The sequence below is a fragment of the Urocampus carinirostris genome, chromosome 8, assembly GCF_059441175.1.
Source record: "Urocampus carinirostris isolate Australia breed hairy pipefish chromosome 8, RoL_Ucar_1.0, whole genome shotgun sequence".
In the NCBI taxonomy this organism is placed as follows: Eukaryota; Metazoa; Chordata; class Actinopteri; order Syngnathiformes; family Syngnathidae; genus Urocampus; species Urocampus carinirostris.
In genome coordinates, this window is record NC_142356.1 from 5,771,503 (window position 1) to 5,789,725 (window position 18,223).

General features: G+C 40.4%; 2 protein-coding genes across 3 annotated transcripts; one reads left to right on the plus strand and one right to left on the minus strand.

Moving 5' to 3' along the window:
* The first annotated feature begins 519 nt into the window (after positions 1 to 519).
* Positions 520 to 12,330, plus strand: LOC148360569 (coiled-coil domain-containing protein 149-like). 2 transcript variants are annotated; one of them, XM_088341438.1, is made up of 13 exons: positions 525 to 822; positions 2,819 to 2,980; positions 3,062 to 3,100; positions 3,176 to 3,283; positions 4,590 to 4,706; positions 4,780 to 4,952; positions 5,022 to 5,094; positions 6,131 to 6,215; positions 7,991 to 8,135; positions 8,218 to 8,294; positions 9,572 to 9,607; positions 9,687 to 9,719; positions 11,230 to 12,330. In XM_088341438.1, the coding sequence occupies exons 1-13, from the start codon at positions 772 to 774 to the stop codon at positions 11,613 to 11,615; spliced, it is 1,485 nt and encodes a 494-aa protein (XP_088197564.1). In that variant the 5' UTR covers positions 525 to 771; the 3' UTR covers positions 11,616 to 12,330. The 2 variants fall into 2 exon arrangements, with proteins under 2 accessions (XP_088197563.1, XP_088197564.1); XM_088341437.1 differs by having other exon boundaries at positions 520 to 822; positions 3,062 to 3,283.
* A 1,859-nt stretch (positions 12,331 to 14,189) lies between these two features.
* Positions 14,190 to 17,922, minus strand: LOC148360570 (extracellular superoxide dismutase [Cu-Zn]-like). The gene is made up of 2 exons (XM_088341439.1): positions 17,775 to 17,922; positions 14,190 to 16,502 (listed from the first exon to the last, which is right to left on the minus strand). The coding sequence occupies exons 1-2, from the start codon at positions 17,786 to 17,788 to the stop codon at positions 15,857 to 15,859; spliced, it is 660 nt and encodes a 219-aa protein (XP_088197565.1). The 5' UTR covers positions 17,789 to 17,922; the 3' UTR covers positions 14,190 to 15,856.
* Positions 17,923 to 18,223: the final 301 nt, after the last annotated feature.

Below are 18,223 nucleotides of genomic sequence, written 5' to 3' on the forward strand. Positions count from 1 at the left end.
AACATATTTACCTTGGATTTCACACGCGTCATTACGTCAAACAACGAGGACGTGTAAACTCACTATTTGATTGGTTGAAATTGACTCACGTGACCTATGCTAACGCTACCTGACAGGATCTAACCACACAGAATGAATAAAAGCTGAAAATGCGTGTATTTTTGCACTTTTTACAAGATTATTTTTGACAATGACTCCTACTAATTGCATTCAAACATTTAATTGAGAAAGTTTCGTATTTATATTTGGATTTCACCACGTCACTACGTCAAACAGAGGAGGTTAACTCACAATTTGATAGGCTGAAAGTGACTCATGTGACCTATGCTAACGCTACCTATCATGGATCGAGCCACATAGAATCAAATAACAGCTGAAAATGTATCTATTTTTGCACTTTTAAAAAAATTATTTTTGATGATAACTCTTAAAATTTTCATTCAAGCATATAATTGAGAAAGTTCCGTATTTATCTTTGGATTTCACACGCGTCATACGTCAAACAGTGAGGAGGTGTGACTCCCAATTTTATTGGTAGAAAGTGACTCACGTGACTTATGCTAATGCTAGCTAACCGAATCTAATCACACGTAATCGAAAAACGGCTTAAAAATTACTTATTTCCCCACGATTTACGAAGCTATTTTCGATAATGACTCCTAATTTTAGCGTCTGTCAGGTCGGTGTCAATGACAATAACGCATCTCGAAATATTTGGAGCAGAAAGGACATGTTTATTTGACTGACGTTTGTGGAGGGTTTTACTGTGAGATGGATCCGCCAAGGAGGAGTGACGGCGACTGGCAGGGGCTCGTCAACGAGGTAAAAAGTATAAACACATTAGCAAGTGTGACTAAAATGGGTCTGTTGAGCGACTCATTTCAAAGCACTCACTCTTTTCCTGCAGGGTGCTTGCACAAGGAAGTGATATTCATTTCACAGTGGCTGATTCATCACTTGTACAGTAGTTGCAATTCATTTATCCATCCATCCATCCATCCATTATCTGCACCGCTTATCCTCAGTAGGGTCGCGGGGGTGCTGGAACCCATCCCAGCTGTCTTCGGGCAGTGGGCAGGAGACACCCTGAACTGGTTGCCAGCCAGTCGCAGGACACACCGGGACAGACAAGTCACTCGCTCATTCACACCTAGGAACAATTTGGACCGGCCAATTAACATGACATGCATGTTTTTGGATTGTGGGAGGAGACCGGCGTGCCTGGAGGAAACCCACGGAAGCAAGGGGAGAACATGCAAACTCCACACAGGAGTGTCGATCTGATGACCTCCAAACTGTGCTGCACACGCGCTAAGCACGGCGCTCGGTAGCCTAGATGGTCCAGCTCGGTAGCCTAGATGGTAGGGCGCCCGCTCCGAGACTGGGAGGTCGCTGGTTCAAGCCTCGGCCGAGTCATACCTAAGACTTACAACATTGGTACTCATTGCCTCCCTGCTTGGCGCTCGGCATTAAGGGTTGGAGTTGGGGGGTTTGGTCACCTAATGACTCCCAACACAGCAGTTGGGTCTAAAAACCCGGCGCCGATCGAAGGCGACGTGTCACGTCGAGAGGTTCGCGTGTCATATGATTTCCTGTATATATCATGTTTATGGTTTATACTGGCTGAATAAATAAAAATACAAAAATACAATTCAGTTATTTTTTTATATATTTTTTTACAACCAAAAACACTAAATAACTTCAGAACATACTAAAAAAATCTTACTACGACCCCCCTCGGAAAACATTCCCTTATCATATCTGTCAACCTTGAGTGACTAATGTTTACACTCAAGCTAAAAAAAAATAGTGTTTATTTTGTATAGAGAATTTCTTTCTCTTTTTGCTTTTGATTCCATCATATTTCGCTCAATAATATTTTCTACCACAAGGTCTGGATTCAAATTAAGACAGATTTTGAAGCGTCCATTTCCGATAATAGTCATGCCCTTAAAATATTTCCTTTTGCTTTAATTGTCTCCTTATTTTGTATAATTGACCAGATTGTCAATTTGTTACAGTCCTTAGGGAGAGTGGCAATCCGTAATCCTTCTTCGTAGGTTTTGATACTTGCAAGCTTTCTTTCCATGGTTATCATGTTTTCGCTTCTTTCTTTAGCGTCACTGCAAGTCGTGGAGACCCATAGCGTCTAAATACAGTATAAAAATAATATTGTATCACACTAACTTGCAAAGTCTTTACTAAGCCATTTATTATTGTGTTCTGATTTCTTGTTTTGATTTGAATATTGAATTTAATAGGGTTTGGCAGTTTAGAGCTTCTGCTTCTGCCTACATCATTTTGGCAGATGTTTATGTATTATATTATTGTATTGTACATCTGTTTTGTGCAAGTATTTCATTTTTTCACCATGTTAATTAGCGGTTGATGTTTTTTGTGATGTGCCCAAATAAAAAGTCACAAACAAATAAAAAAAGCACGTGAGATTCTGAACTGAACGAAGAGAAAGCATTTATTATACCTGTGTTTTCATCATGCCGGGGGGCAATCTATTAGCAGATCAGCAATTTATATGACACAGACCAATAGCAGACAGGCAGCTTGTAGACTTAACTTGTCATACACAGGAATACCACAAAGTTAAATTTTGTACGATTTTGGGTATGCAAAAGAATTTGTTGTTGATGTCTTATGTTGGGGAAAATGCCGTAATGAAAGACTGAAAAAAAACTCTTATTACTCGCTGTGCAGTATAAACTTTGTATTACATGAATCCTGCATCCCGAGGTCTACTGCACGGGTATGTGTCAACTTCAATCGACCTCATAATGACATAAGTATCTGTTTTTTTCCACAGTTCCTAGTTTGCAAGAAGAAGCTGGAAAGCAAAAAGGAAGCGCTGCTTATCCTTTCTAAGGAACTGGACACATGCCAGCAGGAAAGGGATCAGTACAAGCTGATGGCCAACCAGCTTCGTGAGAGGCACCAAGGACTTAAAAAGAAATACAGGGAGCTCATTGTAAGTTCTTTGCAAGCATTGTTAAGGTTAAACAAACAATTGAAATTGATTAGAAATGGTTCTATTCTTTTCATTTTGGAGGATGGAGATCTGTCTTTACCTCCTGAGAAACGGAACCAGGTACATTCTAGGCAAATTATGAGATTGAGAGTGGGGATGAACTCTGTGAAGGTGAACGTGTGGAACTTTCCGCAGGTGAACTTGGCTCAGCTTCTGAGGGACTCCAGAGAAAAAAGCAACCGTCTTTCGGAGGAGGTAAAGGAACTCAAGCAACGGCTGTCCGAAGCTCAGGGAGACAACAAGGTGATTGACAGCAATTGATGCGTCGAAATGTGAATTTTGCAACCTGGTGTATGAATAATTGCAAAATATCCAGGAATATGGGGAAACACACACAATGAATTGATTAACTTTTTAAAAATTGATTTACAATTTATTTAAAATAAAATAATTTTGTTAAATAGTATAATTAATGTGTTAATGAATAATGTGTGCATTTAATTTTAAATTAATAATTGATTAATTGAGTGATGACTTGGTTAAATTGTTTTATTAGTTAACCGATTACGTAATCCAATATTTAACTAATCTGTTTATTAATTAATTTATTTGTTTTAAGAATTGTGTTAAATATTTATACTAACTGTATTTATGAATTACTTATAAATTCACTTTAATGATTGATTAATTAATTGAATGATCACTTGGGTGATTGATTAAATAATTTATCAATAAAATGATTAGCAAATTTGTTTATTAATTCATTGTTTTTAAAACTTTTAATGAACTATTATTTGTTTTCACTAATCTTTTATAAATCATATTTTAAATTACTATTTCATTCATTCATTCTTTAAATGATTACTTATTTAATTGATTGATTCATTAATTAATGAAGAAAGTAATCGATCAACAAATGTACTTGTATTTATTTTTAAATAAATTGTATTAACTTTTGCTTATGTATTGATTAATTATTTCTCAGTAACATTTTGTAATTAATTGTTGCTTAATTGAATTGTTATTTGGTTAATTGATTGATTAAGCTCAATCAATTAACAGATTTATTTATTATACATTTTATTAGCTACTATCAATGTAGATATTAATTATTTCATAAATGAATTTTCAAATGTTTAGTTAACGATTACATGTTTAATTGATTGATTTGTTTCCATTTTTAGTTAATTGTCTGCTTCTTGTTTCGTTTTTTTATCCATCTATCTATCTACCCTGGTCATATCCCTCGCGAGGACGCAAGACGGATACATACAAAAACAAACAAAATTTAAAAAAAAATAATATATATATATATTTAAAAAATAAAATAATAATAATAATAATTGCCCTGCGATTGGCTGGCAACCAGTTCAGGGTGTCCCCTGCCCACTGCCCGGAGATGGCTGGGATGGGCTCCAGCACCCCCGCGACCCTAATGAAGATAAGCGGTACGGCTGATGAGATGAGATAATAATAATTAAAAAAATATAATTTAAAAAATAGAAAAAAAAAAATACAATAAATAGAATAAATAAAAAAATTCCTTGTTTCATTTTTGTGATTAAATTTGATCAAACAATGATTTGACAATGTAATTCTTGTCTCCAAGCTCCTTCGTATGACCATCACCAAACAGCGTCTCGGAGACGACGAGGTGGGCGCTCGCCATTTCCCGGCCCACGAGCGCGAGGACCTGGTCAGACAGTTGGAACGAGCCAGAGAGCAGGTAAGCCGTCCGCATCTTCACTCAAGCCTTACCAGCCGACCCTCCGACGAGTTAAAACTCCACGTGCTGGTAGACGGAGTTGCTGGAGCACAGCACCAAATCCCTCAGCGACGAGCTCCAGGACGTGCGAGCCGAGCGAGATGTCTTCCAGCAGAAGGCTCACCGCCTCAACCTGGAGATGAACCACATCGTCGGGAACAATGGCGTCGGTTTGTTGGACATCGATGCGCTCTGCATGGAGAACAGGTTCTTGAAGATGTTTTCAGAAAGGTTTGTCGCATAAAGGATTGACTCTGCAAATTTTGCCCATTTCAGGTATTTGCACGATCGGCTGGGTCAACTTCAAGAAGAAGTCAACTTGCTCAAGACGAACCTGGGCAAATACAAGGTACCTATATTTTTTCATGTGTCAGTCGGTCAGGGGTGTAAAAACTATGGCCTGTGTGCCCCTTTCAGCTTACCAGGCTTTTAGATCCAGCTTGCCAGACAAAAACGTCTTAATCAGGGGTGTCAAACTCATTTTAACTCGGGGACCACGCGATAGAACAAACATTCTGTCGGGGGCCGGACTAGTAGATTAAAGAGAAAGAAAAAGAGAGATAAAGAAATGAAATTAAATGATCTGCATTTATATAGCGCTTTTCATGTCAAGACTTCCCAAAGCGCTTTACAATGTGCTCCATATTTCCCAATAGCGGCCTTGCAGCCATGTAAGGCGCTAACCTACTTATTGGAGGTATTAGGGGTTCAGTGTCTTACCCAAGGACACTTCGACATGTAACACGGACAAGCCGGGATTCGAACTGGGATCCCTTGATCCCAAGACGAGCGCTCTACCTCCTGAGCTACTGCCACCCAATAAAAGAAAGAGGGGGGGGGAAGGAGAGAGGGCGGGACAAAGAAAGAAAAAAAGGGAGAGAGGGATAGAGCGTGAGAAACAAGAGATAAAAAGTCTTGAGAGAGGGGGGGAAGAAAGGGAGAGGAATAAAGAAATCCAAAGAGGAATAGAAAGATGGAAGGAGAGAAAAGAGAAAAGAAAGCGCAAAGGGTAGGAGGAGAGAAAGAGAAAAGGAAAAAAGGAAGTTAGAGCAAAAGAAGCTAAAAGACAGAGAGAGAAAGGGACAAAGAGCAACAAAGGAAGAGAAAAAGATCGACACAGAGAGTCAGAGACAGAGAGTGGGAGAAAAGGGGTGGAAAAGAGAGAGAGAGAGAGAGAAAGAAATACAAGTACAGTGTCTTTGTTCGAGGCATCTAGCTTTGGCAACATCAAGTTGACATATTTCAACCTGCAGTTCGTTTTTCTCTTGCGCTTCTCTGAGTGTTGTCTCGCGGGCCGGATTCAATCCCTTATCGGGCCTGATCTGGCCCGCGGGCCGCCTGTTTAACACCTAAATGATAATGATAATATCTACTTTTTATTTCAGAGTGCACTGGAAACCAGAAAAAACTCCAGACATTACGGAAAACACAACAGCAGCGCGCTCACTGGGGTGCTTTCAGCCAAACAAGGTGAGGTCACATAATATTTATTTGTATACCGCAGGGTGTCTGGGTTTTCCTTTAGAGATAAGGTGAGAAGCTCAGTCATCCGGGAGGGACTCTGTGTAGAGCCACTTCTCCTCCACATTGGGAGGACCCAGTTGAGGTGGCTCGGGCATCTGATAAAGATGCCTCCTGGACGCCTCCCTCGGGAGGTGTTCCGGGCATGTCCCACCGGCAGGAGGCCCCGGGGGCGACCCAGGACACGCTGGAGAGACTATGTCCCTCGGCTGGCTTGGGAACGCCTCGGGATCCCGTCGGATGAGCTGGAGGAGATGGCTGGGGATAGGGAGGTCTGGGCTTCCCTGTTAAGGCTGCTGCCCCCGCGACCCGACTCCGGATAAGCGGAAGACAATGGATGGATGGACAGCGCTAATTCACATTTAGTTTCAATGGGCTGCCCCGACTACCATGACACCATCCCCGGGTCTGAAACCTACATGAGAGCAAGGAAAAACTGTAGAAAACCTCAGCATGAGGAAAATTAAGAAACTTTGAGAAGTGATCACAGTAGGGCTCCAACTAACAGCTATTTTAATAGTCGACTCATCATGACTGTAAATGTAAATGGTCTGCATTTCTATAGCGCTTTTCAAGTCAATGAAGACCTCCCAAAGCGCTTTACAACTTGCTTCACACTTTTCCCTTTTACACACTAATTAACCGATAGCAGCGTCAGCCATCCGAGGCAACTACCTGCCATAGGAGGCATTAGGGATTCAGTGTCTTGCCCAAGGACACTTTGACATATGACACGGAGGAGCCGGGAATCGAACCTGTGACCTCTTGATCCCTAGACAAGCACTTTTCTTGAAGTTTATTTTATTATGTGACAAATGATAATAAACACAAGAAAAATGAAATCAATGAAAATACAACAGTCAGTAGAGAACAGAGTTGGGTAGGGTTACTTTAACTTGATTACTTTCAATTACTTTTGGATTACTCCAATACCAAATATGCTAATAAAAGACAAAAGAAACTAAATATGAATAAAATGATGACTCACAACACGTGGTAAGCTTTCTCTCCTGGCCTTGACCTCTTTGATCTCCAGCAAACTGAACATAAAATGCGACAGAAACAAAATGAAAATAAATCCAAACATGCCAACATCATTGTTGCCATTCCATGTATTCCGTTACTCCCAAAGCCTGCACAAAATTTAGTCATTTTATTCATTTTTAGTTTATTTTGTCTTTTATTAGCATATTTGGTATAATCCAAAAGTAATTGAAAGTAATCAAGTTAAAGTAACCCTACCCAACCCTGGTAGAGAAATATATCTATATATAAACCTCTATCCAGTTTTTAGGGACAGGCAAATAATAAATAAAAATCAAGTAAAACATTTTTATCCTTGCAGACCAGGGGTCACCAAACTATGGCTTGTGGGCCGTATCAGGCCCGCCGTCAGATATAATCCGGCCCGCGAGACGGTGCAGAGAGAAGGATATGAAAAAAAAAAGTCGCTTCTAGTCAAACCATAACTTCAGTTTTTAATACGTGCAATGACTGTCGCCAAAGCATGCAATAAAACACTTTTATTGCATGGAGTTTTGCGATGAAAATGAGTGAGTTGTCTGTCTTTGTGTGCCCTGTGACTTTTCAAAGTGGTATCCTTTGGGCTTCTATAGTGTGTCTCCTCGGAATGCACACGCTCATAAGCTAAAGCGACCTCTCGTGCTGAATTACACGCTGTCCCTTTAACTTGTCATAACAACGTTGTGTACGTGTGTGCGCAGTGAAGGAACTGCTGTCCGAGGAAAGCGGGTGCACGCTGCCCGTCACGCCGCAGTCCATCTCGGACCTCAAGTCCCTTGCAAGCGCTCTCTTGGAAACGATTCACGAGAAAAACATGTTGATCCATCACCAGCGACAAATTAACAAGTAGCCACCGTTTTGTTTTGGGGTTTTTTCACTCTCTAGGTTAAGTGTTTCTCAGCTTGTTCACTGAGCCCTCTATCTCTAGGGTTCTCGGGACTCGGGTCGCAGAACTGGAGAAGAAGCTCAAGACGTTGGAGACGTCCGGTTTGTGGAGCTTGCCAGGTACATTATATTTCAATATAATTTATTCTGATACACCGTGTTAGTACTGTTGTCGTCAATGCCAATGCTAGCTGCTAATGTTAGCCGCCTCTTTGCAGAAAGGCACTACTGCTCGCAGACCTATTACTTAAAGTACTGTAGCGACTGATGCCAACATTTTTGTCGACGATGCCAAGTGCTAATGCAACTCTAAAATGTATTATCATTTTTAAGTAGGAGTCATTTTAATTATTCATTTATTTATGTTGATTTCCCCACTCATGCTACTGTTCATGCAATTCTAGCATTTGTGTCTGTGAATTAGCAGGCCTTTGCTAACCGCTAACGTGGAAAATGATAGCCATTTACTGACATTTTATACCTGTATATTAAACAAAATATAGGTCTGATTTTGAGGTTTTTAGTCTGTATTTACTGGTTTGGATTTATAATTACATATATGAATTATTTCTTTAATCTGGGCAAAATCCCCAACTAATGCTAGTTTTTGTGCCGCGACGCCGTACTCCTCTGTGAAATAACATGCAAATGCTAGCCGCTAACCATTTACTGACATTCTACATCTCTATATTTCAATAAACAAAATTTAAGTCTGACTTTGTGTTTTTCATTAATCTCATCTCATCAGCTACACCGCTTATCCTCATTAGGGTCGCGGGGGGGCTGGAGCCCATCCCAGCCATCTCCGGGCAGTGGGCAGGGGACACCCTGAACTGGTTGCCAGCCAATCGCAGGGCACACAGGGACAGACAACTCATTCGCCCATTCACACCTATGGACAATTTGGACCGGCCAATTCACCTGAAATGTATGTTTTTGGAACATGGGAGGAAACCGGAGTGCCCGGAGGAAACCCATGCAAGCACGGGGAGAACATACAAACTCCGCACAGGAAGTCTGGAGCTGGATTTGAACCCACGACAGGTTCCCATGACATGAACTGTGCCGCACAAGCGCTAACCACTGCGCCGCCGTGCTGCGTGTTTTTCATTAATATTTTTTAATTTTATTTTTTGATATTTTATATACAACTATTTTTTTCAAAATAATTTTTATTTTTGCTGATTTCGCCCACTTATGCTAGTGTTAATGCCCATGACGCTGTCCGCTTCTCTGGAGAATTTGCAAATGCTTTATGCTACTGCTAGGGTTTGATGATTGATGTTGGTACTATTTATTAAATCATTCATATTTAAATCATTTAAATTAATTGAACTCTAGAATTAACTGCTACAGATTCTTTTCATTTTTGTGTTTCTTGTATTTTGATCCCAAAGGCCTCACTTATCACGTCTCTGTGGGCATAACTGCAAGTAAGTTCTTTATATTTATTTATATTTTGCTTTTGCTGAAAAGCGTGTCAAAAGCTTACCTTGTTTCGTTTTACAACAGAGGGAAAAGAGGACCCCAACATTCCGTCACCAGGTTAGAAAAATGAAGCATTAAGTTGTTGTCTCATCACTTTACACGGGGTTCGTACGGGCGCTTGAAATCCTTGAAAATGCTTGAATTTCATGTTGTTTTTAAGGGTTGAAATGCACTTGTATTTTGGGTGAAATGCTTGTAACAAGTCAAGTCATGTTTATTTGTGATGCCCTTAATCACAAGGAGTCTCACAGGGCTGCACGAACCACAAATTAACACTTAAAGTCGTTGCCATGTTTCACATTAAGTTGGCTTAAAAATGACGCTGACACTAATCTGTGGTGGCTTCGCTTTGCAATAAAATAATAAAACGTTTTCAAGATAAAAAGTTTTCAACCGGACCAAAATGTGATTTGAAAGAAAATAAAATTTGTTTAAAATTGCCTCTAATTCGTGAAGTGTTATATTTTTATTTTTTGCGATTTTGTTGTTGTTCATTTGGCATTAAAAAGTCTTAAAAAGTCTGGAATTTAACTTGCCTTAAGGTGTAGGAACCCTGCACACCTAAACAGGGCACTATGAAATGTGTATTAGTGCAAGGTTTAGGTATGAATTATGGACATTTATAATGCATATAAATAAAGGTAGCATTTCCTAGTGGTAAATTGTAATGGGAAGAACTTCCTGCAACTGAAAATGTAAGATAAACTTTTACCCAACACCTATATTGGGAGAGATTGTCCGAAAAACAAATATATTACTCAGATCTAAAAATCACATCCATTGCAGCCTGGTCATCCTAGAAGGGGGATGACCTCATGTGCGGTCCCATCTCAAGGTTTCTTCATTTTCCTCATGTTGAGGTTTTTGAGTTTTTCCTGCCCTCGTGAAGTTTTAGATCAGGGGATGGTGTCATAATTAGTTTGTGGTTTGCAATAATATGTGGTCTGTGCAGCCCTTTGAGACTCTTTGTGATTAAGGGCTATACAAATAAACATGACTTGACTAAGGTTTTTGAGTTTTCCCTTGCCCTCATGAAGTTTTAGATCAGGGGATGGTGTAATAATTAGTCTGTGGTTTGCAATAACCTGTGGTCTGTGTAGCCCTTTGAGACTTTTTGTGATTAAGGGCCAAACAAATAAACATGACTTGAGTTGACTAAGGTTTTTGAGTTTTCCCTTGCTCTCATGTAAGTTTTAGATCAGGGGATGGTTTCATAATTAGTCTGTGGTTTGCAATAATCTGTGGTCTGTGCAGCCCTTTGAGACTCTTTGTGATTAAAGGCGTCACAAATAAACATGGCTTGACTTGACTAAGGTTTTTGAGTTTTCCCTTGCCCTCATGTAAGTTTTAGATCAGGGGATGGTGTAATAATTAGTCCGTGGTTTGCAATAATCTGTGGTCTGTGCAGCCCTTTGAGACTCTTTGTGATTAAGGGCTCTACAAATAAACATGGTATTGGAGAATTTGGAAAATCAGCTTTGAAAGTCCTTAAAAGAGCTTTAATTTGTCTATGAAAAAGGTGTCAAAATCCTGAACATGATATCGCTTTTTTTTCCCGTCCCAACAGAAAAGACGGACCACAATTCACCCGAACATCCCAAACAAGAAAGTCAAAACCCAGAAGAACTTCCCGAACCGTCCCACTCGTCTCCTGAACCTCCATCGAACCATCCGACCCGAAATCCGGACAGCGTCGAGCTCCTGGAGGTCGAACGACCCAAAAACGAGGACGCCGCGCTCGACGTCGACACGCCCCTCCTCTCGACACCCGTCACGCCCGACCACGCCCGGAAGACCACACAGGACGAGGAGGTAATAGAGAACGGAGACACCGAATGCATCATCGTAGAGGAGCACGTGCATATTCCGCCGCGTGCCGTCGAAAAGGAACACGCGGTTGAGATGGAGCAGAATATTTTGATGAGCCCGGACGAGATGGCTTGTTCCGTTTGATGCGTTCAAGTGTCGTAGGAGACGGAATCACCCAAACAAGAAGGCACATTCCGGAATACTTCGAGAGGCTGCTATTATGTTTTCGAGTGTAGTGTGTTGCTCTCGTGTCTTTTTGTTTTAGGAAAAACATTTCTCTACTGTAATCCGTCGCTACACACATTTCGGGTTGAAAAATATTCCGTGATCCTTTATCCCCGATCGCATATAACTGCGAGCGGGGGCCGACGTAGCGTATTTTTGTCGGACCTCGTGACTCTTCTGCCATTCTGTCCATTATCGCAGGTAGTGACCAGCAGAGTGCACTTTTGTGGCTTTTTTTCCGATATTGCCACCTTGTGCGGCTGCAATCCATTATCCCCGAATGCATTTTTCTGCGAGCAGGGCCAGACGGAGTGTATTCTTATCGGGCCTTGTGACTCTTCTACCAGTCTGTCCATTATCGCAGGTAGTGACCAGCAGGGTACACATTTGTCGTTTTTTTTGCCAATATTGCCACCTCGTGCGGCTGCAACCCATTATCCCCAAACGCATTTTTCTTATCGTCCCCATTAAACCCTCAAACGAGAGATTACAGCAAGTAAAAATTTGACAACCACACATGTAGTTATTATTGTCTTTTCTTTTTAATAAGTACACTTGAATGTATTCTTATTATTACATCCGTGAGGTGTTCCACACTACAAAAAAAATAAAATCTTGCACTGTTGGCAGAACATCTTGCTTATTTTAAGTGTATTTATTTTTTAGTTTTAAGCAATTTTCAGTGAGGATTTTTATTTGTTTTTCGCAATGTGATTTGAGATGATTTTTCGACACAAGTACCTTTTATAGGGACAGTGTGTACCTGTTTTGTATAGTGCAACTAAAAAGAGTGCTGAAAACACTTGGGAGAATGCAAACTACGGAGACTGAAAGTGATAAAACTGCACCAGAAGGTTTTAATGCTAGGCAATTCTGTTAATTTTAATAGTATAATTGTTATTTGTTAACTACTCTTACTTTACTTACATTGTCACATACATTGCTCGATCTGGTCATTCCTGAACTGTGTTTTTTATTTACATACCAAATAGAACTGAAGACAGTTATGGTGGCGCTGTCTCCAGCCGAGTACGAGGGCGCTGAATTTCTTCTCTTGTAGATATTCTCCCTACTGTATTTACTTACATCCGAGCCAAATTTACGACGTTTAAATGAAACACTCAAATCAGAGAGTCAGCTTATGCATGTACTTGGTTGTGAGTAACCGGTAGCAAAGGGTAAGCAGTGTGGGGGTAGGGGGCGTGGCTTATACAGAAACAACATACTAACAGAAAACCAGGCAAACGTAAATGGCCACCGAATTTACAGTAAGTGAGCTGATTTTTTTTTTTATTATTGTTTTTTTATTATTTTGTTATTTGTAAAATTGCTTTTGCAATACACCATGCCTAAGGGAACAAAAACGTCTTGGACAGTACCCAGAAATGGAGAAGGAGATCTTTGAGAGGTTTGAAACCCCAGAGACAAAATGGATATGGAGTGTCTTGGTTAGGGTTCATTTGTAAACTGTCAAGATTGCACAAGCAAAAAAAGGTATGAAAGATTCACTGTTTCCACAGGTTGGTATACACATTTACTTCTATTTCTTTTACTTTTTGGGCTATTTTAAACAGTGTTTGTATAGGTGCTTGAAATCCTTGATAATGCTTGATTTTTGCTGTGTTTTCAAGGTTGGAAAAGTGCTTGGGTAAGGTATTTGTAAATACATGAAATTGTTGACATTTTTCACAGCAGTCTGACTTATAATTCCACAATATAAGGTAAAATAGAAGGAGTCTGCTTTAAAATTACGCCGACTCGCCTTAGTTCACACAAAAGTTAGGCTTTAGAAGAATTAACTTTCCGTTCTCTACAGTTTGACCTCATCGGATGCCGTGAGAAAGAACCAGAAAGATTTATACAACATAGACTAAACAAAGACAGCAACAAATACTAATGAAATAGGTCCAGAAACTTTCATTTTCTATGCCCCATTCACTGAATGATAGCTGCCAGTTTAGGATTTATTTAATACTCCGATTTGTTTTACAACAGGCAGAACTCGGTGAATTTAAGCAACGGGGTTATGGATTAATTCACATTGGACTTCTTCTTTTAATTTTATTGGAGAAGTTGGAAAATTGGCTTTGAAAGTCCTTTAAAAGTGTTTGTATTTTTCCCTTGATCTATTGATGGTCTAATAATAGTCTGTAGTGTGTTTGGCCCTTTGAGACCGCTTGTTATGACTTGTTAAAATGACTCTCCTGCGATTGAAACACCTCAGACGTATGCATGCTTATTTTTTGGTGTTTTTGCATGGCTTCATTCTAGTAATCTTTTTCACGTGTAACTAATATGGTGGAGGGGTTTTAAAAACCCCTCCACCATATTAGGTAAAGCCAGAGGCTCGCAAATGATTTGTCTTTTTTGCATTAGCAGTGTCTGAAATGACGTCTGCCCGGGCGTGCATCTTTCACGTCGGGCGTACAACTTCCACAACGTCTCCGCTCAGGTGGACGACAACTCTTTCAAGAAAAAAACAAAAACGAAAGATTTTTTTTTACAAATCAAAAGTTTGTTTTATTAACAGAAAACTGCATCGAAACACTTCGTGCTTCCGGACTTTCCCGAGCGTTATAAGGTAGAGCATTTGCATATCATTTTCCAAAGTAGACTCACATAGAACACAAGAAAAATGGACAAGTGTTTAGGAATCGGGCCAAGACCTCAGCCCCAGAAGAAATATTCAAAAGAAGCACAAACAAAATTGCTGACGCTACAAAACATACGTGTACATTAAAAGCATCGTGGAAAGAGGAGTTCACGTGGCTTGGAGCAAACATTGCATGAGTGAAGATGAGTAAATACAGGTACATACTGATGGCAGATGAAAAACAGCGATGATTGTTATAAGTAGATTTATAATAAATATAATTTTGAAGTGTTGTTCTGTTATATATTCTGATTATCAATCATTAATACCTTGCAACAATGCATTAATGTACTACAATTTCCGGTCTGGATGCAAGTAGGGCTTTGTGAAGACCTCCAGACATAACTCAGAGCTCTTTTTCAAACAATGAAGTGTTTTCTTTTCAATTTTGCACGTCTATGCAATTAGCATGCGTGTGAGGGTTTTTACTTCAAACGAATGTTCTGCAAATATTGGTTCAAATTTCAAATGAGTGAAAGAAATTGGTCCTAAAACTTGAAATACTTCTACAATTTTTTGTAAAATTTGTGGTGCGTTATGTATTTTTTGGTATCATAAGTCAAAGCAGTTTAGGGGGATCGACCTCTACGTTATGCAAGTCTCGTCTCATCTCATCTCATTAGCCGTACCGCTTATCCTCATTAGGGTCGCAGGGGGGGCTGGAGCCCATCCCAGCCATCTCCAAGCAGTGGGCAGGGGACACCCTGAATTGGTTGCCAGCCAATCGCAGGGCACACGGGGACAGACAACTCACTCGCTCATTCACACCTAGGGACAATTTGGACCGGCCAATTCACCTGAAATGCATGTTTTTGGAATGTGGGAGGAAACCGGAGTGCCCGGAGGAAACCCACGCAACCACGGGGAGAACATACAAACTCCGCACAGGAAGTCTGGAGCTGGATTTGAACCCACGCAGGAGGTTCCCATGACATGAACTGTGCCGCACAAGCGCTAACCACTGCGTCGCCGTGCTGCCCGGTATGCAAGTATATATGATAATTTGTAGCAAGTTACTTACAGAGTAAAAATATTTTTTGTGTCAGTAATTTGGAAGGAGGATAACTGAAATACTTTTCAAATGAAGTAACTAACTAATTTCTTTTTTTTTTCAGTAATGTGCCCAACATTGCCACCAAGGGGCAGTGAAAAATACACACTGTCCCTTTAAATCATACAATGTTGCAAAAATGCAGCTTCAGCGACCGATTGCTGTCACAGTCTTGTTCCGCAGACCTAAGGAGATCATTTCTCCCTCATGCCATGAGGCTCTTTAACTCCACCCGGGGGAGAAAAAGCCCACATTAAACCACACCCCCACATTTGCATAATAACCTATTTTATTACATTGTGTATTTTTCGTAACACTATTCAAATTTTCTTTATTAACACGCTATATTGGGTATTTTGTATTCTATATCTTTTATTGTATTATTAACACAAGGATAATGCTGGAAGTGCTAATATCCCTATGGGGATGAATAAAGTATCTATCTATCTATCTATCTTAAACCACCTGGGCGAGCCTCATTGTGGTCTGATAGTACATATCCCAATGCCTCGGTGATGCCATCCCGATCACACAGCAACCCAGCCTACGTCCGGCATTCCCATGCAGCAGACTCCCAGCATCTCCCCCCTGACCGAAATCGTCCCCCTTCTCGTGAATCACCACCGACCTCCCCAGTACCGACTTGGCGCCAAACAACATCGCCTCCGACTCGAAAGCCGCAAAGATTTTGCCTTGCCGGGGCACAAAGTGTCCGAAATCTCCCGGGTGGGCGGGGTGTTGGACCCCCTCCGGGTTATAGTGACCTCCCGTGGATTCGCATCCATCGATTGAATTTCCATACTGGTGAATGTGCACCGCCCTGGGCTCCGGTGGACCCCCCGCCGGGAATCCTTGACACTTGAGCAGGACTTGGAGCTTTCCGTGGGGATAATCCTGCTTGAAGAGCACATAGCCGTAGATTTTGGGCAAGCCCTCGGCCAGCGTGGAGCTCCGTCTCAGTTTACAGACTGCATAGAGAGTGCCGTTGTTCTGCCAGACTTCTGCTGGAGCCAGAGCGTCGCTAGCTTGAGCGCTAGGGGTTGAGGTGCACCGACAGGTGGACAGTGCAAACAGAAACCATGCCCACGTAACACATTTGGACCTGGAAAATAAATGGTCTGCATTTATACAGCTTTACAATTTGCTTCACACTTACCCATTCACACACACACTCACACACCAATAGCGGCCATGAAGCCATGCAAGGCTACTACCTGCTTATTGGGGGCATTAGGGATTTAGTGTCTTGCCCAAGGACACTTCGACACGGAGGAGCCGGGAATCAAGCCTGCGATCTCTTGATCCCAAGACGAGCGCTCTACATCCTGAAATTTCCTATTTCCTATATATTGGCGGCGTTACGTCATTCTAGATATTCAAATCCAGGGTTGGGTAGGGTTACTTTAACTCGATTACTTTCAATTACTTTTAGATTACTCCAATAGCAAATATGCTAATAAAAGACAAAATAAACTAAATATGAATAAAATGATGACTCACAACACATGGTAAGCTTTCTCTCCTGGCTTTGATCTCTTTGATCTCCGGCAAAACTAACATAAAATGCGACGGAAACAAAATGAAAATAAATCCAAACACCTTGCCAACATCATTTTTGCTGTTCCATGAATTCCGTTACTCCCCAAGCCTGCACAAAATTTAGTCATTTTATTCATATTTAGATTCTTTTGTCTTTTATTATCATATTTGGTATTGGAGTAATCCAAAAGTAATTGAAAGTAATCAAGTTAAAGTAACCCTACCCAACCCTGCTAATGTTTAGGTCAAGTTGTTTACCAGAAACGGCTGACTGAAAATGAAGGAATTGTATATATATATTTTCCAAACTCTTAAGGGGCTCAAAAGCATTAATGGGAATAACGCCATTAAAAATAACGCTGTTACGTCATCTAACTCGTTACTTTTTCTGCCAACACCATTTTTGACAGTCAAAAGCAGCGGCGAGCCCCCGCAAACCTGACGGCGAGGTTTTCTGCCCTCCAAGTTGTTTACGTCACGTCTTTTCAGATCATGTAACTATTCAAATTAGCGACAATCATGTAGTTAGATTGCGATTACTATCTATCTATCTACCTTGGTCATATCCCTCAAGAGGGGTGACCGATAGCAAATGAAATGAAACAAAAGATTAGTTGTGCACGTTTTAAGAAAAACCCCACGTAACAGAAGAACCAGAAAACACACATTTGCATTGTAAACAAATCTGCAAGACATTTAACAAAGCCATACAGAATGTAATTGATTAATAAAAGAAAAAACGAACGACATTTAATATATAAACGTTAATTATTTGCTAGTTCGTGTCAGCATCTTTTAACAGACCTTTATTTTATCTCAGTCAAAAAAAACTCACCAATTCAGATGCATCTTTGCCCTCAAAAATTGAGAAAAAAAAGTTACAGATCAAAATAAAGTTGGCTGTTTCGAGTGCGTGTTTTTGCAGCAGCCACCGAACAAAAACTCAAGTTTTTCATGTATTTGTCTTTGTTGTGTAATATGTGAGTCTGTGGGCGTCACTTTATTGCAGAGGGTGGAGCTTGCATTCAAAATGTTCATTTATTATATTTAACAAAATTAGGAAAAACAGGTTAGAAATCGTTAAATCATTGGAATTACGTAATGGAGAGGATGCATGGTCTAAACTACCATGTGTTGTACTTTTATTAAAAATGCTATGCGTACATCGATAAAAACATATTGAAAATGAAACAAAAATAATCACAAAAGTTTTCTTTTCTCCACTCTTTAATCCGAATGTCTAAATCTAATTTGACTTTACAACTAACTTTGTGTGAAGCAATC

Excerpts from the sequence above, each read along its gene's own strand:
- LOC148360569 (XM_088341437.1), top strand. The coding sequence starts at position 772 with ATGGATCCGCCAAGGAGGAGTGACGGCGACTGGCAGGGGCTCGTCAAC. Across the intron at positions 823-2,818 it reads GGCAGGGGCTCGTCAACGAG|TTCCTAGTTTGCAAGAAGAA; the intron begins GTAAAAAGTATA and ends TTTTTTCCACAG. Across the intron at positions 3,284-4,589 it reads AAGCTCAGGGAGACAACAAG|CTCCTTCGTATGACCATCAC; the intron begins GTGATTGACAGC and ends CTTGTCTCCAAG.